This window comes from Mandrillus leucophaeus, unplaced genomic scaffold, assembly GCF_000951045.1.
Source record: "Mandrillus leucophaeus isolate KB7577 unplaced genomic scaffold, Mleu.le_1.0 Scaffold53, whole genome shotgun sequence".
In the NCBI taxonomy this organism is placed as follows: domain Eukaryota; kingdom Metazoa; phylum Chordata; class Mammalia; order Primates; family Cercopithecidae; genus Mandrillus; species Mandrillus leucophaeus.
The window spans coordinates 1,858,573-1,884,992 of NW_012105697.1; the positions used below are offsets into that span (position 1 = coordinate 1,858,573).

Genomic DNA, 26,420 nt, shown 5'->3' on the forward strand with positions numbered 1-26,420 from the left:
TGTTAGCCAGGATGGTCTCGATCTCCTGACCTCGTGATCTGCCCGTCTTGGCCTCCCAAAGTGCTGGGATTACAGGCTTGAGCCACCGCGCCTGGCCTCCAACGAATTTTTTAAACAATTTTTTTCAGGCAAGTGGGAGGCTCATTACTTCTGAGAAAATATGAGAAGTTTGATTATTCAGCATCATTGATGAGGCACACTCAGAAAGCTGTAGTGACTTGTTACATATTTTTTCCTGGAAGTTGCATCAGAAGCCATTGCATCATGCCTAAGTTAGATGTCTTTTGCCAGTACCAGGGGCTCGGATATGGCCACCTCCCCCAGCGCATCCCTTTTCCAATAAAGCTATTTCCCAACAAAAAGATGCCCCTATGATCGCCCATCCCAAAAGATTCACTGCCTCAGACATTGTAAGTCAGGCCAGGGTGGGATCTTTGGGTCCCTTCTCCTGTGGCATTTTCCCATACTATGTCCACCTGGGAGCAGGGGGAGGAGCCTGGTCCAGGCACCCTTCTCTATGTGATAAGGATCAGAGATTTTGTGAACTCTGCTCCTTCTGAGCTAAAAGGTGTCGCCAACGAATCTCAGCGTGCTTTCATGTCGCCTATCTTGGACAGCCCGTGCTCCCGTACCCCTCTCACCCATGATGCCATCATTGGAATCTTATCCCTGTCACCAACCCCACCACCCAAGGCCTTACTGCAGCAGAAACACGGTCATCCAGGACAACTGTGGGAGACTTACTACAGCTCCTCTAACTGACAGGTTGGAAATATCAAGGGAAACGTCACATGCAACACTCCGTAGTTTTGTAAGTGATTCACACACAGGTCCAGTTGTTTCAGAGTTCGGCCGAGCAGAAGCACCCTTCCCAGGGAGCTGCAGCATTTTTCAGTGAGACAGCAGAAGACCAACCTGCATGGGGACCACACACACACACAGAAGAGTGAGTCAGTAACGCAGTGTGAGCGCCAGACAGGGAGCATCGGAGACCACCCACCCCACGCCCACGAGCGCCTCGATGCCCTCTGCTACCATTGCCCAAAATCTCTACCAATGACTTTCTTATTTGGAAAAGGAGATTAACAGTACCCCAAAGAGTGCAGAGGTCAACATATAGAATGGATAATGCAGAACAGGCCATGAGAAAAATCGAACTCCAACTTCCACTAATGGAATAACCTCATAGAAGTTACTTCTAGAACCTGGAGTCTCCCATTGTTTGATAAAGTATATTTGGATCAATTGAATCCTAAGATTTTTCAGTTTTTTTTTTTTTTTTGAGACGGAGTCTCGCTCTGTCGCCCAGGCTGGAGTGCAGTGGCCGGATCTCAGCTCACTGCAAGCTCTGCCTCCCGGGTTCAAGCCATTCTCCTGCCTCAGCCTCCCGAGTAGCTGGGACTACAGGTGCCCGCCACTGCGCCCGGCTAGTTTTTTTGTATTTTTTTAGTAGAGATGGGGTTTCACCGTGTTAGCCAGGATGGTCTCAATCTCCTGACTATGTGATCTGCCTGTCTCGGCCTCCCAAAGTGCTGGAATTACAGGCGCCCGCCACCTCGCCCGGCTAGTTTTTTGTATTTTATTTTATTTTTTTTTAGTAGAGACGGAGTTTCACCGTATTAGCCAGTATGGTCTCGATCTCCTGACCTCGTGATCCGCCCATCTCGGTCTCCCAAAGTGCTGGGATTACAGGCTTGAGCCACCGCGCCCGGCCTGATTTTTCAGTTTAAAAACTCACAATGAAAGAGTCACTTTGTTATTTATAAGTGAATATAGGAACGGTTGAAGATTTTTTAAACTAGGAAAAAGTAAAGACAGACAACACACCAGAGGCCCTTTTGTAAGCCCATTTTGTGGTATCCTGTTTTGTCTGTCCAGGTTTAGCTTGTTGCCAATATATGGAAGTTTATTCAATCCTAATCTGGATTTCCAGCTTCTATTTTTTTCCATTATTTATTTTTAAATAATTTTAAGAATAGAGATGGGGGTCTCACTGTGTTGCCCAGGCTGATCTTGAGCTCCTGGGCTCAAGTGATCTGCCTGCCTTGGCCTCCCAAAGTGCTGGAATTATAGGTGTGAGACACCATACCCGGCCAATCCTCTACTTTTTTTAAACCGTTTTCTGTTTGCCCTGGGAATACTGCACTGGCAGTGAACTACACTGTTTTCTAAACAGGGGACGGGCTAAAAAGTTGGAAATAGGCCAGGCACGGTGGTTCATGCCTGTTATCCTGGCACCTAAGGAGGGGGAGATGGGAGGATCACCTGAAGTCAGGAGTTCAAGAGTAGCCTGGTCAACATGGTGAAACCTTGTCTCTGCTAAAAATACAAAAATCAGCCAGCGTGGTGGCACACGCCTGTAGTCCCAACTGCTCGGGAGGCTAAGGCAGGAGAATTGTTTGAATCGGAGAGGCGGAGGTTGAAGTGAGACAAGATCTCACCACTGTACTCCAGCCTGGGCAACTCTGTCTCAAAAAAAAAAAAAAAATTGAAAATAACCAATTTATTGGTTGGAAATACTGAATCTTGGCTCTGGTATGGGAACAGGGTAGACTAGACCAGAGGTTGGCAGCAGACCAAAGCTGGTCCCTTCTTGCTTTTGCATAGCTGCAAGCTTGGAATGGTTTTTGTGCTTTAAAATGATCGGAAAATGTATATGTAATTCTATTAATTTGGGTTTGACGAGTGGAATGAGCTATGTTTTCCTTTGTATACTGATGTGTGCTTAAATTAATATGTACAAGTTAAGACTAAGAATGAGCTGGAGAAGTTTCCCTGTTGTCCTCGTAGAGACCAGTACTACCAACTCATTTGCATACTATTTTCCAGCTGTCAGATTTGGTCACGACCATAAATTTGGCCTTTTACAGGCATTTTCCTCAGACTACTGATTTCTTTCATGTTTAGGCTTAGAAATTCCTTGCCTACTTAAAATATGTTACCAAAACAAACAGTTTTTGCTTAGTATATCGGAATTATTTTAAATACAGGTATGAACTATGAAAAACTCCACACCCAACAATCTAAGGTGATAAAAATGTTCTAAAAGTTGTATCGTAGTGTTGTACAACTCTAAACACACATTAAAAAAACATCAAATGTGTACCGTAAGTGGATGAATTTTCTGATATGTAAATTATACCTGGAGCCAGTAATTAAAAAAAGACAAAATCTAGCAGGAAACAAAAAACTTGTAGATATGACATGAAAAAAAAATACGTACTTGGAGTCTGATTATTGAACCAATGATCTGTCCTTTTCATGAGATCTTTTACAACAAAATTAGCTCATATTGACAATTACTTACTGCATTCGTCTGGGGCCAGATAGATCCTAGAACAATTTGAGATTTAAAAAATACGGCTGGGACTCTGTCTCCAAAAAAATTAAAAAAAGAAGATAACAACATATATAATGTGATATTATATAATATGAACAGGAGTTTGTGGTGCTACCCTGCAATCAAACAAGTATTTTTACAGGAAATATACAAAGAATATTATATCCGTTTGTCTGTTTTGGAATCTAGCAAGTCCTAAAAAGGGGCTAAAGGGGGCCAAGAAAAAGGGGGGCCAAAAAAGGGCAGAACAAAAACAAAAGATGACCTACTGCGTTCTTATCTTTTTGGAATTTGGAATTGTGAATGGGGAATTGTGTCCTTAAATACACTGAACTGCTTACTCCGTTTTGTTTTCTGACCATGTTTTACAGATCTCCACCCTTCGTTTTTGTACCTTTATGCTTCACTTGTGCCACTTTTTTGCTGTCTTTCATTGTGTTTGCTGTGCCCCAACCTTATGGAAGACTGCCTTTTTTTTTTTTTTTTTAAGTAGACACGGGGTTTCACCGTGTTAGCCAGGATGGTCTTGATCTCCTGACCTCGTGATCCGCCCGTCTCGACCTCCCAAAGTGCTGGGATTACAGGCTTGAGACTGCCTTTCTAGCAACTTTCCCAGAGCAGAGACAGAACTTACCTACGAGTAACCCACAGGAGGTATAGATACAGGGAGAGCCTGTCTTCCACCTTCTTGAAAGGAGACTCAGGGGAAAAAAAAATCCTATTTCAAGGCAATCTAGCATCACACCTTTCCTTTGCTTTCGTCCTTGTGTTCTCAGTTACATCTCATCCCACGCGACACCCAGTTCACGTGTCCATTGTGAGAATACAGGTTCCCTGCTCTTAGTCAGTTGCTATGGCCTAGGTGCTGTGTTTGGAATGTGGTGACCTTTTTTTTTTTGAGACAGAGTTTTGCTCTGTCACCCAGGATGGAGTGCAGTGGCGCAATCTCGGTTCACTGCAACCTCCGCCTCCCGGGTTCAAGCAAGTCTCCTGCCTCAGCCTCTCAAGTAGCTTGGACTACAGGCGCCCGTCACCACGCCCAGCTAAATTTTTTATTTTTAGTAGAGACAGGGTTTCACTGTGTTGGCCAGGCTGGTCTTGAACTCCTGACCTCGTGATCCACCCGCCTCGGCCTCCTAAACTGCTGGGATTACAGGTGTGAGCCACTATGCCTGGCCGTGACCACTATTTTTAACTCTCTCTCCAAAGATGTACGTTTGGTCGTGTTATGACCCCACTGCCCAGATTGAGAAATTCAAACCGAAAAAAAATCCAGAAACATTTCTGCCAACGTTTCGCAAATCCACTGTCAACCCAGAGTATGAACCCAGACCTACTGAACTCCAAAGACCGTGCTTTCGGCGGCTTTCCTGTCCCTTTCCCTGCCACCGTTCTTTGATCGTGTGTTTAGATAGTCAAGTCAATCTGAGCTGCTACGTGGTGAGCTTGTCTGAGCCAACTTACGCCAGTGATGTAAGAGTGCAGTTGGGATGAAGCAAGGCATTGCACAGTATGTTCACCCCGTCGTTCCTCAGCGGATTGTTGGTTAAAGTCAGTTTTCTCAGACTCCCGCCGTTGACAAGGAGCGAGGCGATTTCTCCGCATTCGCTGGCTCGCAAGTCACATTTCATCAAGCTGTAAGAGGAATCCGGAGATGAAAAGAGGCTCCCCTGTTTAAGCCATCCCCCTCTCTTTTAAATTAAAAAAAAAAATCAGACCCAACAAAGTGAGATATCTACTTGGAAATAAACAGATCCCTCTGCTTCTAACCTTCCTCTCCCCACGCCACTTCTCAGAGTTCAAATTTGGGCGAGGTTACGGATTCAAGAAGGGCTGTGAGTAGGCAGTTCCTTCCCCTTCTGCATTCGTCTCCACGTGGCTTCCAGGGTGATGGTTCAGAACGGTACCTCAGGGATCAAGCAGCTCCCCTGACCGCGGGATGTGGGTACGATCACATTTAGAAATCTGATTGAGACCCTCAACTTACCATCACATTTACAAGGACTTCTGATGTTTTTGCTGCATAACCTTGGGTGCCCCACATGCTCTGGCTGTCAACTATCTGTCTACTTTTTTTTTTTTTTTTTTGCACAGATACAACCCAGGCTGGAGTGTAATGGCATGATCTTGGCTCACGGCAACCTCCGCCTCCCAGGTTTAAGCGATTCTCCTGCCTCAGCCTCCTGAGTAGCTGGGATTACAGGCACACATCACCACGCCTGGCTAATTTTTATATTTTTAGTAGAGATCTGGTTTCACCATGCTGGTCAGGCTGGTCTTGAACTCCCAGCATCAGGGGATCCGCCCTCCTCGGCCTCCCAAAGTGCTGGGATTACAGGCGTGAGCCACTGCGCCCGGCCTAACTATTTGTTACTCATTCCGTACCATCCTCCCTGATCTCCTCACTCTCCCTCAAGTCCACAAGCACATTTTTGCTTCAGTGTCTAGTACCCTCATCTCCGCTTAGTGATTTTCCCCGTGGGACCCTAAAAAAAAAAAAAATTTTTTTTTCCCTTAAATTATCCAGGAGTGGTGGTGCACATGACTGCAGTCCCAGCTACTTGGGAGACTGAGGTGGGAGGATCTGTTGAACTCGGGAGTTCGAGGCTGCAGTGAACTATGATCATACCAATGTACTTCAGCTTGGATAACACAGCAAGACCCACCTCTTAAAAAAAAAAAAAAAAAAAGAGAAAAAATAAGTAAAATAAAAATAAATGATCTTTCCCCAGATAGCTGCATGGTTTGCTGTCTCGCTTCCTTCGACTTGTCACTCAATGTTCTCTTCTTTAATGAGGACTTTGCTAACCATCATTCAACTAATATTGTCTACCATGTTTCAGGCATTGTACGAAGTTCTTGGGATACAGCAGAGAACTGGAAGAAATACGATGGAATTCCAGCGTTGTAAAGACAGGGCTGAACGTAAAATGTGCCTAGTAGATGATCAGTTCTTTATAGAAAGTAAATCAGTAGGTCAGAGAAAGAAAAGGATGTATTCTACTTCCTTACGGGGCAACCACTGAGAGAAGCTTGAACTCCTCTCTCACTGAGCCATCGTACCTGGCCTGCGTATTCTATTTTAAATGAAAATGGAAGCCATCGAGGGTTTGAAGATTCGAGGACAGAAGAGTCACAAGATCTGACTTAAATAACGTAGAATTTTAGCAGAAACTTGAGAGAAGAGGGCAAGCTCTGAACCTCTAGGACAAGAGAATTTCTGTTAGAGGAAATGAGTGGAAAGAGTCTGAAGCAGGAGTAGGTTTGGTGTTTTAAACATCTACCACAAACAGTGCAGCCGCAGCACGGTACATAAACAGGAGATGGAGACAGGGTTAGCCAGGGCCACCCAGCGTGAAATGGTATATTCTGTATTATTTTTTGAGACAGTTTTGCTCTTGTCACTCAGGCTGGAGTACAATGGTATGATCTTGGCTCACCACAACCTCTGCCTCTTGGGTTCAAGCAATTCTCCTGCCTGAGCCTCCCGAGTAGGCATGCACCACCACGCTTGGATAATTTTGTATTTTTAGTAGAGACGAAGTTTTGCCATGTTGGCCAGGCTGGTCTCGAATTCCTGACCTCAGGTGATCTGCCTGCATCGGCCTCCCAAAGTGTTGGGATTACAGGCGTGAGCCATCGCGCTGACCTGTGTATTCTATTTTGAATGAAAGTGGAAGCCATTGAGGGTTTGAAGATTAAAGGACAGAGTCATAAGATCTGACTTAAATTGCCATTATCCTTAGCAAACTAAGGCAAGGACAGAAAACCAAATACCACATGTTCTCACTTATAGATGGGAGCTAAATGATGAGAATACATGGACACAGAGAGGGGAACAACACACACTGGGGCCGACTTGAGGGCTGAGATTCAGAGGAGGGAGAGGATCAGAAAAAATATCTATGAGGTACTAGGCTTAGTATGTAGGTGATGAAATAATCTGCACACCAGAATCCCATGCCACAAGTTCACCTACATAACAAACCGAAACATGTATCCCTGAAGCTAAAAGTTAAATAAACTAAAAAGAGTTAGTCTACCCTTGTAGTAAAGCTGCTATATCAAAAAATGAACCTATGTTTTGCTTCAAACACAGACACACACCGCCCCAAAACAAAACAATACAAACTAGATGAAAGTTGCCCTTCTCCACTCTCTTTTCCATGTAGCAAGCAAAGGTATGGACAGGTAGGAAGCTCTGAAGTACTGCAGGTAGATGGGAGATGGGCTGGTCTACCATGCTTAGCAGTAAAGGAAGCAGGAAGGAGTCAGATGGATCTACTCTAACAATAGACCTAGAAAAGTTGTCTAAGCCAAGCCACAAGAAAATCTGTATTTGAAATGCCTGTTTAAATATCAAAGTAAGAGGCTGAGGTGGGCAGATCACGTGAGGTCGGAGTTTGAGACCAGCCTGGCCGACATGGCAAAACCCTGTCTCTACTAAAAATACAAAAGTTAGCTGGGTGTGGTGGTGCACCCCTGTGGTCCCAGCTACTGGGGAGGGTGAGGCACAAAAATTGCTTGAACCCAGGAGGCGGAGGTTGAAGTGAGCCGAGATGGCCCCACTGCACTCCAGCCTGGGCGACAGCAAGACTTTGTCTGATAAATAAATATCAAAGTTGATATCTCTACAAGTACTTCATTGAGTCTGAATCCAGGAGAAATGTTTATAAATAAGTACCTGAGAGTCTTCATCACAGAGAGGCTACTTAATGCCATGAAGAAGAACGCGTAGAAGGGGTATAGAGAAGACATTTAGAACCACTTGGAAATACCCCAAAGGTAAGAGTCCAGGAAGATGAAAAACAAGCAAAGACAACTGAGGAGGAACAATCAAGGTTTGGGAGAAACCAAAGGCCAAGAGGAAAATGTGTTCCAAGGTGAAAGGAGTTTGGGGCGGGGAGGCATCGAGGTAGGGGAGAAGCTACCTACAAAGTGGCAAGAGAGTTGGGATTTAGCTGGGAGAATGTGATACGGAGAAAGGATGCCGAGTGAGATGGAAGGCAATGACTCTCAAGAACCATGGACTCTGAAATATGTCAGAAAGAAAGTGAGGGGCTGGGTGCAGTGGCTTCCAGCACTTCAGGAGGCTGAGGTGGGTGGATCACTTGAGCTCAGGAGTTCGAGACCAGCCTGGCCAACATGGTGAAACCCCATCTCTACCACAAACACAAAAATTAGCCGTATGTGGTGGCAAGCGCCTGTAATCCCAGCTACTCAGGAGACTGAGGCAGGAAAATCGCTTAAACCCGGGAGGTGGAGGTTTCAGTGAGCTGAGATCACACCACTGCGCTCCAGCCAGGGCAAAAAGAGTGAAACTCCATCTCAAGACAAAAACAAAAACAAAAACAAAACAAAGCAAAAAAACAAAAAGAAAGGGATGAGGGAGGTGAAAGGGTGAGAAGCTGCTGCTTAAATGGCTGAAGGACGCAGTAGGATTAAAGGGTGGGAAGATTTGCTTATAAGACAAAGTAGCTTGAGAATACAGGAGGTGCTGTTAGAGCATGAGGTACTTGAAATTGAGAGTACAAGTGAAATGTACTTATTGGAGATGAGGTCTAGCAAGTGGCATTATCCAATACTGAGTCACTAGCAAATAGAGCTACTGAGCACTCAAAGCGTGGCTAGCATGACTGAGGCACTGGATTGTTAGTTTTACTATATTTACATTGGTATTTATTATTTATTTATTTATTGAGATAGAGTTTTGCTCTTGTTGCCCAGGCTGAAACGCAGTGGCGCCATCTTAGCTCACTGCAACCCCCGCCTCCCGGGTTCAAGCGATTCTCTTGCCTCACCCTCTTGAGTAGCTGGGATTACAGGCACCTGCCACCATACCTGGCTAATTTTTGTATTTTTAGTAGAGGCGGAGTTTCACTGTGTTGGCCAGGCTGATCTCGAACTCTCGAATTCCTGACCTCAAGTGATCCACTCCCTCTGCCTCCCAAAGTGCTCAGATTACAGGCGTGAGCTGCCAGGCTTGGCTAGTTTAAATTTAAAGGTTGATTCCAAATTATTGGAAGACTTAAGTATGTTTAGGACATGGGCATGTGAATTAGTTCTCTCAATTGTAAATTTTATGAAATCAATATGGAGGTCAAACAATTCTGATGAAAATGTGCCTGAGTGGTGATGTTCTCTGAAATACTGGGTTCTGCAGCCTTTATACAAGAAGGAATATAAAATCACATCAATAGCTTTTCGTACTAATGACATATGGATATAATTTGATATGCTTGGTTAAAATACTGTTAAAATTAGTTTCAAGGCTGGGCACGGTGGCTCACGCCTGTAATCTCAGCACTTTGGGAGGCTGAGGCCTGTGGATCACCTGAGGTCAGGAGTTCGAGACCAGCCTGACCAACATGGAGAAACCCTGTCTCTACTAAAAATACAAAATTAGCTGGGCGTGGTGGATTACACGCCTGTAATCCCAGCTGCTTGGGAGGCTGAGGCAGGAGAATCACTTGAACCTGGGAGTCGGAGGTTGCAGTGAGCTGAGATCCCAACATTGCACTCTAGCTTGGGCAACAGGGGTGAAACTCCATCTCAAACAAACAAAAAAAAAAGAAAATTAGTTTCACTTGCTTCCTTTTACTTTTTAATGTGGCTACTGGAAAATTTCAGTCTGTGGCTTGAATAATTTCCACTGGACAGTGTTGTAGGGTTTGACTAGTAGTCTGTACTTCAGAATGACCACAGGAGTTAGATCATTAGAGAAATATCAGTCAAGGGAGGGAGAAGCCATGTTATATGAAATATCAATGTAGAAATTAAACTCAAAAGACAGGAATAGTGTTGGTGAGAGAAACAAATCACGTGCTAAAAAAAAATTGAAGAAAGAATGATATCAAAAGGTGGGAGCAGGTAGTGTTATTGAAGGGGCATCTCTATCCACCAACACCCAACCATTCCCCTCACATGCACTGAGCTTTCAGCCGAGCAACGACTCACCTCAGATGACGTATTTGGCATGTGGACTTGTCCAGGATCTCACGCAGAAGTGAAAACATATTTAAGGAAATGGACGTACAGTTGAGGCTCAGGTGTATCAGGCTCCGGTTACGAGCCAAAGCCTTGAGTAAGTCTTCAAAACCAGAAGCGGTCGAGATATAGGACAACCTGTGGAAGACAAAATAGCAGGAAAGCACCAGTGAAGGTTCAAACATCTGCTCCGCAATTTCTCCTGCCTGCCTCACTTCATTCTGTAACAAAGATTCTCAGTGGATTACGTCCTCACACGTGGCTCCCGATCTTAAATTTTTAGTCAGGTCAGAAGACTATTGCTAATTCCAAGGTCAGCTTGTTGACTTTGAAGTAATCCCCTGGGTCTTCATGGTGTGTTCACCTCATGACCTTTCTTAAGCGGGACCCACAAGTGGGATACTAAGAATACATCCACATGCACAAAGATACTAAGATACATCCACATGCACAAGTTTAACCATGTTTTTCTATACTGAGAGCAAAAGCCAAAATATGCTGATGGCTGATATAGCCACAGGATCAACCACATGTAAATTATTCAGTTTCAGCAGTCCTAGCCAGAGCAATCAGGCAAGAGGAGGAAATAAATGGCATCCAAATAGGAAGAGAAGAAGTCAGACTATCCCTGTTTGCAGATGACATGATTCCATATCCAGAAAACCCCATAGTCTCGGCCCCAAATCTTCTTCAGCTGATAAACTGCAAAAGTTTCAGGATACAAAAAGAGAAAAATAAAATAAATGTACAAAAATCGCTAGTATTCCTATACACCAAAGACAGCCAAGCTGAGAGCCAAATCAGAAGTGTAATTCTATCCACAATTGCCTCACAAAAAATACCTAGGAATACAGCTAACCAGAGAGGTGAAAGATCAAAAGGAGAATTACAAAACACTGCTCAAAGAGATCAGATGACACAAACGGAAAAAAATATTCCATGCTCATGGAGAGAAGAATCAATATTGTTAAAATAGCCATACTACCCAAAGCAATTTACAGATTCAATGCTATTCCTATCAAATTACCAATGGTATTCTTCACAGAACTAGAAAAAACTATTTAAAGTTCACATAGAACCAAAAAAGAGCCCCAATAGCCAAGGCAATCAATCCTAAGCAAAAAGAACAAAGCTGGAGGCATCACGCTAACTGATTTCCAACTATACTATAGGGTTATGATAACCAAAACAGCATGGTACTGGTACAAAAATAGACACATAGACCAGTGGAACAGAATAGAGAGCCCAGAAATGAGGCCACACAACTACAACAGTCTGATCTTCAACAAAGTTGACAAAAGACAAGCAATGGAGAAAAGACTCCCTTTTCAACAAATGGTGCTGGGATAACTGGCTAGTCATATGCAGAAGACTGAAACTGAATGCCTTCTTCACACCACATACAAAAACCAACTCAAGATGGATTAAAGACAAAATGAAATGCAAAACTATTAAAACCTTGGAGGGGCCGGGCACAGTGACTCATGCCTGTAATCCTAGCACTTTGGGAGGCTCCGGTGGGCGGATCACAAGGTCAGGAGTTGAAGACCAGCCTGGCCAACATAGTGAAATGCTGTCTCTACTAAAAACACAAAAATTAGCTGGGCATGGTGGTGGGTGCCTGTAGTCCCAACTACTCAGGAGGCTGAGGCAGGAGAATTGCTTGAACCTGGGAGGCGGAGGTTGCAGTGAGCCGAGATCATGCCACTGCACTGGGGAACACAGCAAGATTCTGTTACAAAAAAAAACAAAAAAATAAAAAACCAAAAACCAAAAATACAAAAAAACAAAAACTAGGCAATACCATTCTGGACATAGGAATGGGCAAATATTTCGACACGAAGATGCCAAGAACAATTGCAACAAAAGCAAAAATTGATAATTGGAATGTAATTAAACAAAAGTGTTTATGCACAGCAAAAGAAACTATCAGAGTAAACAGACAACCTACAGAATGGGAGAAAACCTTTGCAAACACTGCATCTGACAAAGGTCTAATACCCACAGCTATAAGGAACTAAAATTTATAAGAAAAAAATAACCTCCTTAAAAAGTGGGCAAAGGATGTAACAGTTTTCAGAAGGTGACATACATGCAGACAACAGGCATATGAAAAAGAACTCGATATCACTGATTAGAGAAATGCAAATCAAAATCACGAGATAACATCTTACACCAGTCAGAACGGCTACTATTTAAGAATCCAAAAATAACAGGCCGAGTGTGGAGGCTCATGCTTGTAATCCCAGCCCTTTGGGAGGCCAAGGTGGGCGGATCACTTGAGGTCAGGAGTTTAAAACCAGCTTGGCCAACATGGTGAAACCCCATCTCCACCAAAATTACAAAAAATTAGCCTGCTTGGTGGTGCATATCTGTAACCCCAGCTACTCAGGAGGCTGAGGCAGAAGAATCACTTGAACCTGTGAGGCGAAGGACTAGTGAGTCGAGATCATGCCACTGCACCCTAGCCTGGGTGACAGAGCAAGACTCCACCTCAAAAAAAAAATATATATATATATATGTGTGTGTGTGTGTGTGGTATGCTGTCTGTGTGTGTGTGTGTGTGTGTGTGTGTATGTGTGTGTGTGTGTGTGTGATGTAAATAAAACAGATGCTGGCAAGGATGTTCCCATTGTTGGTGGGAGTGTAAATTAATTCAACCATTGTGGAAAGCAGTGTGGTGGTTCCTCAAAGAGCTAAAAGCAGACCTACCATTTGACCCAGCAATCCCATTACTGGGTGTATACTCAAAGGAATATAAATTATTCTACCAAAAAGATACATGCACATGAATGTTCAATGCAGCACTGTTCACAATAGCAAAGACATGCAATCAACCTAATGCCTATCAACAAGATTGGATAGATGTGATACATACATACCATGAAATACTATGCAGCCATCAAAAAGAACGAGGGCATGTTTTTGGTGTTTTTTTTTCTGTGGGGCGGGGGGAGGGCAGGAATATGGATGGAGTTGGAGGCCCTTATCCTTAGCAAACTAACACAGGAACAGAAAACCAAATACTGCATGTTTTCACTTGTGAGAGGGAGCTAAATGATGAGAACTCATGGACCTGAAGAGGGGAACAACAGATACTGGGGTCTACTTGAGGGGAGGAGGGAGAGGATCAGAAAAAAAAAATAGGTACTAGGCTTAGTACCTGGGCATACAGTCTTACAGTTTATATACAAAATACGTATGTCAAACCTGTGACCCAAGTTTACCTGTATAAACAAACTTGCACATGTACCACTGAACCTGAAGTTAAAAAAATAATTCATGGCTGGGTGGGGTGGCTCACGCCTGTAATCCCAGCACTTTGGGAGGCTGAGACAGGGGGATCACAAGGTCAAGAAATCGAGACCATCCTGGCTAACATAGTGAAACCCTGTTTCTATTAAAAATAGAAAAGTTAGCCAGGCATGGTGACGTGCAACTGTCATCCCAGCTACTCGGGAGACTGAGGCAGAAGAATTGTTTGAAGAGTCAGAGCAAGACTCTGACTCAAAAAAATAACAAATAACAATTCACAGTTTCACTGAGGAAAAAGAAGTTGTCCTCGAGTCCCACTACCACCACTGGTCCTCACTCCCCACCCCGGAAGAAGGTTTTTCATCACTCCCTTGGAGTTGAAGCAGGACATCAGGGCAACAGCTTTGGTCATTGTCTCTAAGGGCCAGCTAGAGAAAAGAGTTAGGAATCTCCAACTCAACATTAAAGGAGACAGACAGGAAGGGAAATGTGGAAGCTGGCCAACCCTTGGAGGAATAACTGAGGATTGGGGATCCTATGGTAAATCCAGACGTAGAACACACGGGCAGCCCTTTTAATTTACTTCCCAGCCTATGTGGTTACTTGGTGGAAGACCGGATGTTTTCCATGTTGCTGTATTTCCAGAGTCCTTTATCCAGTGATTCTCTTGATCCCCATTTTACACAAACAACTTCTCTCCCATGTCTTTGCCCTGTGTTGCAACAAAACTGTTTAAGGTTTTTTAAAACACACACACACACACACACGCACACACACGCACACACAGGAGTCTCACTCTGTTGCCCAGGCTGGAGTTCAGTGGTGCAATCTCAGCTCACTGGAAACTCCGCCTCCCGGGTTCAAGCGATTCTCCTGCCTCAGCCTCCCAAGTAGCTGGGATTACAGTTGCATGCCACCACACCTGGCTAATTTTTGTATTTTTAGTAGCGACGGGGTTTCACCATGTTGACCAGGTTGGTCTAGAACTCCCGACCTCAAGTGATCCACCCAGCTCAGCCTCTCAAAGTGCTGGGATTACAGGGGTAAGTCACTGTACCCAGCCTAAAATTCTTCAGTTCTCCTCTCCATTTTCAAGTAGGCTTTCCGGCTCTCACTACCCTTCCAGAACTGTTGTTGGCCAACAATGACTTCCACCTTACTCATGTCATTGGTCAATTCTCAGTCTTCAGTCTCCTTGAATAAGGACCGCCATCTGACACAGTTGACCTTTCCTTCGTTAGTAAACGTGCCTCACTGGGATCCGAGGATACCACACGCCCTTTACTTTTCCTTGTAGCCTAATGACTCCCTCAAAGGCCTTCGCTAGTTTCTGCTTTTCTCCCCAACCACTTCATGTTGGAGAACTCTGGGCAACAGTCTTGGGATCATTTTGCTTCCTGAGCAACATTCCTAACCCCTGGTGAACTCAGTCCTTGGCTTTAAATATACATTTGTGTTATACACATATATATACGAATGACACCCACATTTTACCTTCAGTTCAGAAACATTCCACACTGCTCTTTGGACACCTAATAGACATCGCAACTTCAGCTCAAACAACTTTAGACTGACCTTCCTCAAATTCTTGCTCCCGCCATCGCTTCCCATCTCAGTGGCAATTCTCACGTGGCAATTTCCAAAACAAAGATCTTGGGGCAACTCTTCTATCTCCTAGTCTAGATTTAATCAAGGAATTATCCTTTGTCAACCTACGCCCCGGAGTTGGCACCTCACCAACCTCTACTATTCATACCCTCGGAGGCACCGTGGAGTCGCACCTGGCAAACACCAGGAAAAGGAGCCTCCTCTGAACTTTCTGATTCTGTCCTACGGCCCCTGATTGGTCATTTTTAAACACAGTATCCAGAATGAGCTTCTTAAAACACAAGCTAATTATGGCACCTCTGCTCAAAACCCCTCAAAACTCCTCACCTCACTCCAGAAAACCCAGTCCCGACACTGATGTACAACACTGTGATCATGCCATACATACCTGTGAGCCATTTCCGTCACACCCTTCCTGCCTCACACTGGTCTATGATCATGTGATCATGCCATACATACCTGTGAGCCATTTCCGTCACACCCTTCCTGCCTCACACTGGTCTATGATCATGTGATCATGCCATACATACCTGTGAGCCATTTCTGTCACACCCTTCCTGCCTCACACTGGTCTATGATCATGTGATCATGCCATACATACCTGTGAGCCATTTCCGTCATACCCTTCGTGCCTCATACTGGTCTATGATCATGTGATCATGCCATACATACCTGTGAGCCATTTCTGTCACACCCTTCCTGCCTCACACTGGTCTATGATCATGTGATCATGCCATACATACCTGTGAGCTATTTCCGTCACACCCTTCCTGCCTCACACTGGTCTATGATCATGTGATCATGCCATACATACCTGTGAGCCATTTCCGTCATACCCTTCCTACTTCACACTGGTCTATGATCATGTGATCATGCCATACATACCTGTGAGCCATTTCCGTCATACCCTTCCTGCCTCACACTGGTCTAACCACATAGGTCTCTGAACACAAAGCCTTCGTTTCATGGATCCCCACCCCTCCCAGGGGATGACCAACAGTTTATGTGGCTCATTCTTTCACCTCATTCGAGTCCTTGCTCAAATCTCACTTTCTCTGTGGAACTTATTACTACGGCTTGTACCCTCCCATACCCCTAAATACCCACTTATGCACCCTGACCTTGCCATTCTTTTCCCCATAACATCATTACCCTAAAATACTTTAAAACACATGTACTTATTATGTCTGCCCATATTCTGTCTCATCAGATAGCAAGCAAGGAAATTTGTCTTTTTTCCCCATGGATATATCCTAGTGATTAGACAAGCACCCCAAAGTATGCATTCTTCTTGAATGAAAATAAAGCTAACTCCTGGGCTTCCGGAATCCTAAGATCATATATGTTGATGTGCACTGAATAGTTTAGTGACATTTCCTATAGCGCTATTATAAACTCAGATAAATACTCATTTTCCCAATGACTGTTTAGGCAAGTACAGCTGTTTTTCACCTGATTCTAATGCATTCCCTAGGAAAGAAACTGCTAGACTCCTAGCCTGACCCATGTTTGCTTTCTTCCTTAGGATAAATCCAGTTGTTACTATTTCTTCCTGATGGCAAGGGACTACTTTCCCAGTCCACCTTTGTAGTTCTATGAAGCTGTGTGAGGACAAGGTAAACAGGTCAATGAGATGTAAGCAGAAGTAATGCAAGAAAGAGTTTGGAAAAGGCTCCATCAAGGAAGCTCCTGAAGCTTCTAGATCAACCTTTCCTTCTCCCTTCTGTTGCTTCCTGCCTTGAAGGCAGCCATGATGACTGGGACCTCAGACGCCATTGTGGCCCAAGGTCATCTTTATCACAGACACACTAAAGATGGTTGAGAAGTACAGAAGGAGCCTAGGCCCTGATGAGCCTGACCTGAAAGTGTGTTTTGTATATTATCTTCTCCCAAAGAAAGAAAAAGATCACCGTTATTCCTGGGGGAACCTCTAAGGCAGAAGTTGATAGAGTACTTACTTGAGTGTACGAAGTTTACAGCTAGAATGCTCCAGGGCTTTAGACAGAATCCTTTCCGAAATATCATTAAGGTCACTGTCAAAAAGATGCAGCTCCCAGAGGGTGTCCATTGTACAAAAAAGAGAGCAGATCTCTCTCCAGTAGACAAGGCTCTTCATTTGACTACATAGAAGAAAAATTGAGTTTTCCGATGGAATCGATTCAACTCCAGCAATTTGTAAAACACGTAAATTAAAGTATCTTTTGAGAGTGTCTGTTGTCTGACCCAGACTTAATACCAGGCAGCAAGAAATAAAGTAGGGTCAAGCATGAAAAAACAACATTCAGATCCACTAAAGTAGTTGGTGATTCCATATTCAGGTAAGATACATCTGAGTGCAGGGCCTTTAAATGCGAGAATATTTTAAAACTTCAATATTAAAAATCAATGTTGCATGTTTTGTGCTATCATGAACATTCCTATAATGTAACAATACAAGGTTTATTTCTGTTTAATCTCTACAACAGATCTGAAGAAATTAGGTTAAACCACTGGTTTGCAATGAGGCAATTCTGCCCCTCAGCAGACATTTGGTGATACAGATTTTTGTTGCTGTCACAAGTGGGGAAAAAGGGACCCTACTGGCCACAGGAGAGACCAGAGATACTGCTAAACCACTTACAATGCGCAAGATAGACCCCCACCACAAAAGAACAGCTGGCCCAAAATGTCAACAGTGCCGAGGCTTAACTCAAAGTTTGAGTTTAAATAGAAGCAGAGAGATTTAAGTCACTGGTCTAATTAGAAGCTCGATTGGAAATTAAGTTCTTCATGGCCCCGAGTTTGTCTTGTTCTGGTCAACAAGCTCTAGAATTATGGGCAGGTCTTACGAAGACAGAAAAGAGGATTTATGTTTTAAAGACTCACCTAGCAGTTGGCCTTACAAGTGGCTCTTTGTATTCAAAGATGCGCTGAACACTCAACTTAAAAGTCCTCAGGTGACAGCAGTACTCAAGACAGTATAATGAGACCATCATATCCTTGTTTGATTGAAGGTAAACGGTAACCTCCTTGAGAGTGTTCACAACCTTCTTCACAAATTCTTCTTCCTGATTCTCAAAGAGACAGTAGAACAAAGACCCATGGTGCGTCAACTTTTCCTGGTCTCGGCCCAAATGTTTCATGTATTCCACCGAGTACCTCCTGAAGCTGTCTACCATGGGTAGCTGGTAGCCAAAGGTTGTCTCAAGAATCTTTCTCCTGTTTTCATTTAGAAGACCAAAAATGAAAGTAAACACTTGATTGAAGTTACAGTATTGTTCTCTCTTCTCTTTATACCCTCTGCTGCCTGAGGGGATCAGACAGTTGGGTACTGCCATCAGAAATGCAATGGCTGCACAAAACTCCTGGACGTTCAAGTGTATGAACTTGTAACGGTCTTTATGAGTGCTGCTCGGCAAAAGAATATTCACGGCCTGCAACACAGAGACATCAACCTCGGTAAACCCAACACATCTGAGGTCTTCACCACTGAAATTGAGGGTGCTCAGAAACAGTCCTCCTGCAGCCAGCAAACATAGCCGTCTTAGGAGACCTAGGTGATACTGATTGGCAGTGAGTCCAGCCTTTGATGTCAACGCATCAGCAAGAAAGTGGGCATGTAGATCCGTGGGTGTTTCGCAGCAGTGTTGGGGGTCGTGCCCCTTGTCCATCTGCCGATTCAGGACAGTACATGTGATCCAGCATAGGATGGCGACCCGGCACAGACCTGTGAGTATTTCATCGTCATGTACAAGCATGAGGGCTGTCGACGCCCTCTGACGGTCGTTAAAGAAAGAGTGAAAATATAGCTCCCTCTTCTCATTCGAGAACTGCAAGGTCACGTAGCAGTCTGTGGTTTTCAAGAACATTTTGATGTTTTCCTCCCTCGTGGGCCTTGAGGAGATGAGGAACCAGCAACCTGGGGCCATTTGTCTCTTCAGCAAACTGACCAGGAGAATTGGAATTGGAACTTTCTGGGTGCTGTTACTACACAAAGCCTGTTCATTGACATTTAACTCGAACCTTAGGTTGTCCACGTCCTCCAGGATGAAAAGGAGTTTCTTGGGATCAGACAGGATGTCTGCAATGGGAGCCTGGCCGTCAGGCCAGTCCTTGGCGATCAGCTCAGCCAAGCTGCTGTCGGTCATCTGGTTTATTTCGTGAGAAGTGAGGTGAACGACGTACGAGATCATGTTCTGCCACATCTCGCCGTTGATCCACTTCATCACAGCCAGGTTTATAGTCATGGTTTTTCCAGATGCTCTATCTCCCATCAGGAACACATTGAGATCGTTGGTTGAATAACAGCTGGTAGAATCATAGGCTAATTGAAGTACGTAGAACACATCTGATGCAACGTTACAAAAAAATTTATAATGAAATTCTCCAAAAGTGTGATTTTCCCATCGCGGCGTGAGTTTTCTCCTCATGAGAGCCTTGCATGCCTCCTGATTGCCTAATCCAGCGAGTACGGGGCAGAAAATAGAACAAAGATAAAAGTTCAAGATGTAAGAACAGTTTTAGCTTCTTTTCGTGTTGGATACAGGAAAAGTGTAGTAGAAATTTTTTACTTACTATATCACAAAGATATAGGTACAAAGATATTTACTATCATGTTGATTTGTTTTTGAGGTGGAGTTTTGCTCTTATTGCCCAGGCTGGAGTGCAGTGGCACGATCTGGGCTCACTGCAGCCTCCACCTCCTGAGTTCAAGTGATTCTCCTGACTCAGCCTCCTGAGTAGCTGGGATTACAGGTATACACCACCACGCCTGGCTAATTTTTTGTATTTTTAGTAGAGACAGGGTTTTGCCATGTTAGCCAGGCTGGTCTCGAACTCCTGACCTCAGGTGATCCACCTGCCTCAGCCTCCCAATGTGCTGGGATTACAGGCATGAGCCACTGCGCCTAGCCCATGTTGCTTTAAAGGAAAAAGGTTGAATAAAACCTATTTAACCCATACAATGGGGTCAACAGATCTGTTTGAGCATTGCTCTTTATCCTGCAAGGGCTTCCCTCTCATATGTTGGCATCAAGAACATATTTCTTTCCTTTTTGGGGGTTCCCTAGCATTTTATGTAGCCTTCAATTATAATGTTTCGTTTCACACCCAGTTTTTCCTTTGAGACAATAACTCGAGCTCAGGGACTGTTTCCTGGTATGTATTCAGCTCAGAGTATCTGCTTATTACATCTTGGCCTGTCAGTCATGAGTTACACGTTCATCTTTCCTTCTATTTTCTTGTTTATGCATATCATTACTTAAATCCAGATCATTTAATGAACTACTTAAGATAAATGAAATGATATATGGAATAAAGTTAAAATGTATCGTAAAAGGGAGTCTTATTTCTTGAGAATACACAAGATTACAGTCCTACTGCAAAAACAAAAATGTTAAGACATAAGTATAAAGCTACCGTACAGGTATGATACAGAAATGATCCAAATAAGTGAATTCTTAGAAGGAGATGACTTCTTCCTCAGTGAGCAGATACCTGAAAATGTTTTCATCCCTGGGTAAGGGCAGGCAGAAGAGGGAGTCAGGCAGCCTGGAAGAACTTTGATGGGATAAATAAAAGCCAACGATTAACAACTGCAGCAGGGCTGGTGTGGTGGACCTGAATGTACTAGAATGTGACACGCTAGCTCCCTGCCCTGGAGATGAGCCTGATGGATAAACGGGCCTGATCCCACCCTCAAGACTACCAGGGCTGCCCAGTTCCGATTCATCACATCCCAACAGACTGGCCGAGACAGGACTTTCTCCTTACTGTTTTTATATATGATGTTCAGTATACAATAAAAAATCGAGATTCGAAGTAGAAAACCATGATGATGCTGGTGAGTATGGTTCGTAATTATAAACCATGATTTATAATCAAGAAAAAAATCTTTGGAAGATGTATATTTAGGTGTTTTTTGTTTGTTTGTTTTTGGCCAATTTATTGATTGGGTTATCCATTTTCTTGTTATTGAGTTCCTTATATATTTTGGATATTAGTTCCGTATCATACATAGTTTACAAATACATATTCTCCTAGTCCAGGGGTCTCTTCACTCATTTCCTTTGCCATTGAGAAGCTTTCCAGTTACACACACACACACACACACACACACACACACACGAGAATAAGTATGTGAGACAATAGATTTGTTAGCTTCATGTCCACATTCCACAATGGAAGCATATCTAAACATCACATTGTCCCTTATAATTACGCATAACTATTTGTCAAAAGTAAAATAAAAACTGAATAGAAGCATACGTACATAAAACCCAGCTTTTAGAATTAGGAGGTAATAATTTTATAAGTTTCATAATATATTACGTATATATCCCCATATATTATGTATATAGAGTGTAAGAATCAGATGGATGCTCTGTAACTTAAAATATACACTATGCAAAACAAACCTTGCTAAACTTTCCACCTGTTAAGGTTCCCACCATGCTGGGCTAATTTTTCTATTTTCAGTATAGACGGAGTTTCACCATGTTGGCCAGGCTGGTCTCGAACTCGTGACCTCAGGTGATCCACCTGCCTTGACCTCCCAAAGTGCTGCGATTACAGGTGTGAGCCACTGCGCCTGGTCATCCTCTACCATTTTAATAAGTTTTCAACATGCCTTTGACCTTCAATGGACTTTATAGATTACTTCTTCCATTCCAATTGTTCTCCTATCTAGATATGCTGATATAACTCACTTGTAAAAACCTTGGACGGATACCCATGAAAACTGATAAATCCTTACTCCTTCAGCAGGGACCCCAGAATGGGGATGGCTTAAGATGTTTTTAACCTTATCCAAAAATGCTTAGGTGAAAATTTGATAAATCAAAACAGGCCTAAGTATAGTATAGGGTGTGACTTTTTTTTTTTTTTTTTTTTGGATACAGGGTCTCGCTTTGTCATCCAGGCTAGAGTGCAATGGCGCAATCATGTCTCACCACAGCCTCTGCCTCCCGGGTTCAAGCAGTTGTCTCACTTCAGCCTCCCAACTAGCTGGGATTACAGGCACACGCCACACCTGGCTATTTTTAAATTTTATTTGTAGAGACAGGGTCTCGCCATGTTGGCAAGGCTGGTCTCAAACTCCCAGCCTCAAGCAATCCACCTGCCTCGGCCTCCCAAAGTACGAGTGTGAATCACTGCACCTGGCCTGACTATTTTTACACAGTTGTATCTGTCTGACTAGAAAGTTCCTGAAGGAGATAGCTATTAACCTTAGGTATAGCTCAAGGTTGTGGGATTCCAGGTGACTTTAGTTTCTTTTTTTGTACTTTTTGAATACTGTATGCTATGTAATAGATTTTTTTTGGGTTGTAAATTTATATGCGAGAAGATGTGAAAAGCAGTTTTCAGCTTTCAAATAAGGTGGGTGAGTGAAGTATGCTAACCAAATTTCCGTACTGCTCACCGGATTCTGCCTCAGACTCTGTATCCTCTCATTTTGGTTTAAATCTGGGACCATACCTGGACCTGGTCTACAAGATGGTTTTACTTAAATTTCAAGTCATTTTAAAATTTGAAATAGCTGCCAACCATTAAATGTTAAAAAGAGGCAGATACTCCAGATCTCTGGTTTCTCATCACATCAGAAGGGCTGGTAGTCCTGGGGCCTCAGTACCATTTTCAAATATCGACAGCAGTTTAGTAGATGTTCAATCATTTGTTTTAGGCTATGACTGGAGACAACCTGAAATCTTTTTCTCCATATGACCAATTAAGAGACAGTAGTAAACCTGAACATATATTTTACCTAGAGCTGGGCAGCTACTTTGTACATTTTCAGTACTTGCCTGGCTGGTCCCTATGAGTCTTTCTAGATGGCTAGAGGATATACAATGGATAGGCCCAGGCACAGTGGCTCATGGGGTCAGGAGTTCGAGACCAGTCTGGTCAACACGGTGAAACCCCATCTCTACTAGAAATACAAAAAGCTAGCTGGGTGTGGTGGTGGGTGCCTGTAATCCCAGCTACTCGGGAGGCTGAGGCAGGAGAATTGCTTGAACCCAGGAGGTAGAGGTTGTGGTGAACTGAGATCAGGCCACTGCACTCCAGCCTGGGTGACAGAGCGAGACTCAAAAAATTGTATATATTTATATGTGTATATATTTATATATTATATATACATATATGTATATAAATGTCTATACATATAATTTATATATAAAATGTATATATGTATATATATTTCTATAAACATGTATGTATATATATTTCTATAAACATAAATATACATTAAGATATAAATATAAATAGATATATAAATAAAATGGATAGAAAAGACATGACAAAAAAACCTGGTATTTAAAGTCAGTTATGTCCAGGCCTGGTGGTGTGTACCTGTCATCCCAGCTACTCCAGAGGCTGAGGCAGGAAGATTGCTCGAGCCCAGGATTCAAGGCTACAGTGAGCTATGATTGCACCACCGCACTCCAGCATGGGCAACAGAGAGCCTGTTTTTTGTTTTTTTGAGACAGAATCTTGCTCTGTCGCCCAGGCTGGCGTGCAATGGTGTGATCTCAGCTCACTGCAACCTCTGCCTCCCAGGTTCCAGGTTCAAGCAATTCTCCTGCCTCAGCCTCCCGAGTAGCTGGGATTACAGGCATGTGCCACCACGCCCGGCTAATTTTTGTATTTCTAGTAGAGACAGGGGTTTCACCATATTGGTCAGGCTGGTTTCGAACTCCTGACTTCAGGTAATCCACCTGCCTCAACCTCCCAAATACTACTCTGCATGATCTTTACACAGAGCTCCCTACATTTCTGTAGTTGGATCTTACGGTCGGAGGGTACCCGGGGTGTTAACCCTCCATGATCTTCACACAGAGCCCCCTACATTTCTACAGCTGGATCTTATGGTTCTAGGACAGAGCTCCATGCTGGGAAATCTGCTCTAGCTAAGTACTTTGAGTCTAATCCTTTGGCTGGCTACTTTCAAATAAGCTGGTTAGCATAATAGAAAATAAAGGTAGAATCAGAAAGCCACAAGATAGAACACGACCCTCATCCAATCCATCCCTGGCCCTCACGTGACTCCCAGTTCTGAAGACAGGTTCTTTGGGGATGGAAAAGTAACATATCAAGACCACCAAGTTAAACAATTCCATCAGCAAGTAGACTAAGGACATGAATAGACGCTTCTCAAAAGAAGATACACAAATGGCCAATATCTGATAGTCCTTGAAAAATGAATATGAAAAAAATGCCCAATATCACTAATGATCAGGGAAATGCAAATCAAAACCACAATGCAATCCCACCTTACTCCTGCAAGAATGGCCATGATAAAAAAAAATTAAAAAGATAGATGTTGGTGTGAACGTGGTAAAAGGGAACACTTTTACACTGCTGGTGGGAATGTCAACTGCTATGAAAACCAGTGTGGATATTCCTTAAAGAACTAAAAGGAAAACTAACCATTTGATCCAGTAATCCTACTACTGAGTATCTACCCAGAGGAAAAGAAGTCATTATACAAGACAGACATGTGCACACGTTTATAGTGGCACAATTCACGATTGCAAAAATACGGAACCAGCCCAAATGTCCATCAATCAGCAAGTGGATAAAGAAATTGTGAACACACACACACACACACACACACACAACTCAGTGATAAAAAGAAATGAAATAATGGCATTTGCAGCAACCTGGATGGGATTGGAGACCATTATTCTAAGTGAAGTAACTCAGGAATGGAAAACCAAACATTGTATGTTCTTATGAGTGGGAGCTAAGTTAAGAGGATGCAAAGGTATAAGAATGATACATTGGACTGCAGGGACTCAGCGGGAAGTGTGAGAGGGAGGTGAGGCATAAAAGACTACACACTGGGGACAGTGTGCACCGATCGGGTGGTGGGGGCACCAAGATTTTAGAAATCACCACTAAAGAACTTACTCATGTAATCCAATACCACCTGTTTCCCAAAAACCTATTAAAAAAAAAAAAAGGCCCAACACCCAGCTTCCTGTGAAGTGCCCCGATTTCTACCCACCCTTCTCATGACCCCACTCACGGTTTCGTCTGCCAATGATCTTCATACAATGATCTTCCTTACGCATCATTAGAAATATGCTGTATAGCATATTCCATATATGCTGTCCCTCATAAGAGATCGGCAACAAGTTAGCCAGTTCTTCTTTTGTCGCCCTTAAATTAATCAGTGGAACCTGTGGCAGTTTGAAATCCAGAATCTTGCGTGCCAGATACTTCTTAAAACTCTGAAATTCCTTGTCACTGAGATTCTCCAGATACCACAGCAGGTCAAAGTCAGAATTCGATTCTGCCATCTTGCTTCTCCAGGGAAGGCAAACTTCAGAGAGAAGGGATTTTGAGGCACCAGAAACAGGACATCTAAAAAATAGACGTGGAATCAGACAATCAAACCACACAGCAATGTCAATTCATCCGAAGCTGACATCCTAGAGAATTCCTGTGGTGTGATACAAGCTCCTTTCTGATAGATCATCAATGATAGGTCTGAACTCTTTCTGTCTGGGTCAATGGCCTTGTCAATCGATCTTGGTAAACTTCTAGGTTCTGTCAAGGTGGAATATCAGTTGTGTTAAAAGGCAACATTCTTATGGTAAAAGTTATCCCTGATTAGCAAATAGCATATAGGTTGAGAATCGAGTATCATATAGGACCGTTGGAGGGGAAGTGTTTCTTTTGAAATTGTCACCCCTGTGTAGATTGGAAATCTATGCTTATGGTCTGTTACAAGATAGGCTGTTGTATATGAAACTCCTCTATGCTAGAATAATCTGTATGGCAATCGGCTGTATTTACAATGACTATACTCCTTGGAGGTATGTCAGTGATACAGATAAGGACTCCTAATGAAGAGGCAACTGTTATAATAAGCAAATAGGCTGTTTGTGGTCTTGTATGCTGCTGACAAGAAATCTAAGTTACGATGTACTCTGTTCTGTCTCGTTACTATATAAATGAGCCAAAGACAGTCCCCTAGGTTATTTTTTTCACTCTAGGTTGAAACCTGTTAATGCATAAAGCCCACTGGCTTCAAACTTTGTTTATACATCCAATTGTTTCAAACACAGCCCAAATAAGCAGATGTTTAGTCATGTAGGGCCTGCCTGCTTTGCATACCTCACAGAACTGCTCCCAGCATCTGCCAGCAATAGGTAAGTCCCCAGGGTCAAGATGACTGCAAGGTGCCCCTGCCCTTTGGAGCTCTCGGACCCAGGAGATGCTCCTCCCCACTGTACTGAGTGGTATC

General features: G+C 43.4%; 1 protein-coding gene across 1 annotated transcript in view; it reads right to left on the reverse strand.

Annotated features, from left to right (window-relative positions):
• The window catches only part of NLRP11 (NLR family, pyrin domain containing 11), a 50,274-nt gene that overhangs the window by 6,511 nt on the left and 17,343 nt on the right, over positions 1-26,420 (reverse strand). The window contains exons 2-7 of the mRNA XM_011996981.1: positions 25,197-25,534; positions 18,056-19,625; positions 17,149-17,310; positions 10,298-10,465; positions 4,805-4,975; positions 745-915 (exon numbers count right to left, since the gene is read on the reverse strand). Of these exons, the coding sequence (XP_011852371.1) occupies positions 745-915; positions 4,805-4,975; positions 10,298-10,465; positions 17,149-17,310; positions 18,056-19,625; positions 25,197-25,470 (2,516 nt within the window). The 5' untranslated portion in view covers positions 25,471-25,534. The remainder of the gene's footprint in view (positions 1-744; positions 916-4,804; positions 4,976-10,297; positions 10,466-17,148; positions 17,311-18,055; positions 19,626-25,196; positions 25,535-26,420) is intronic.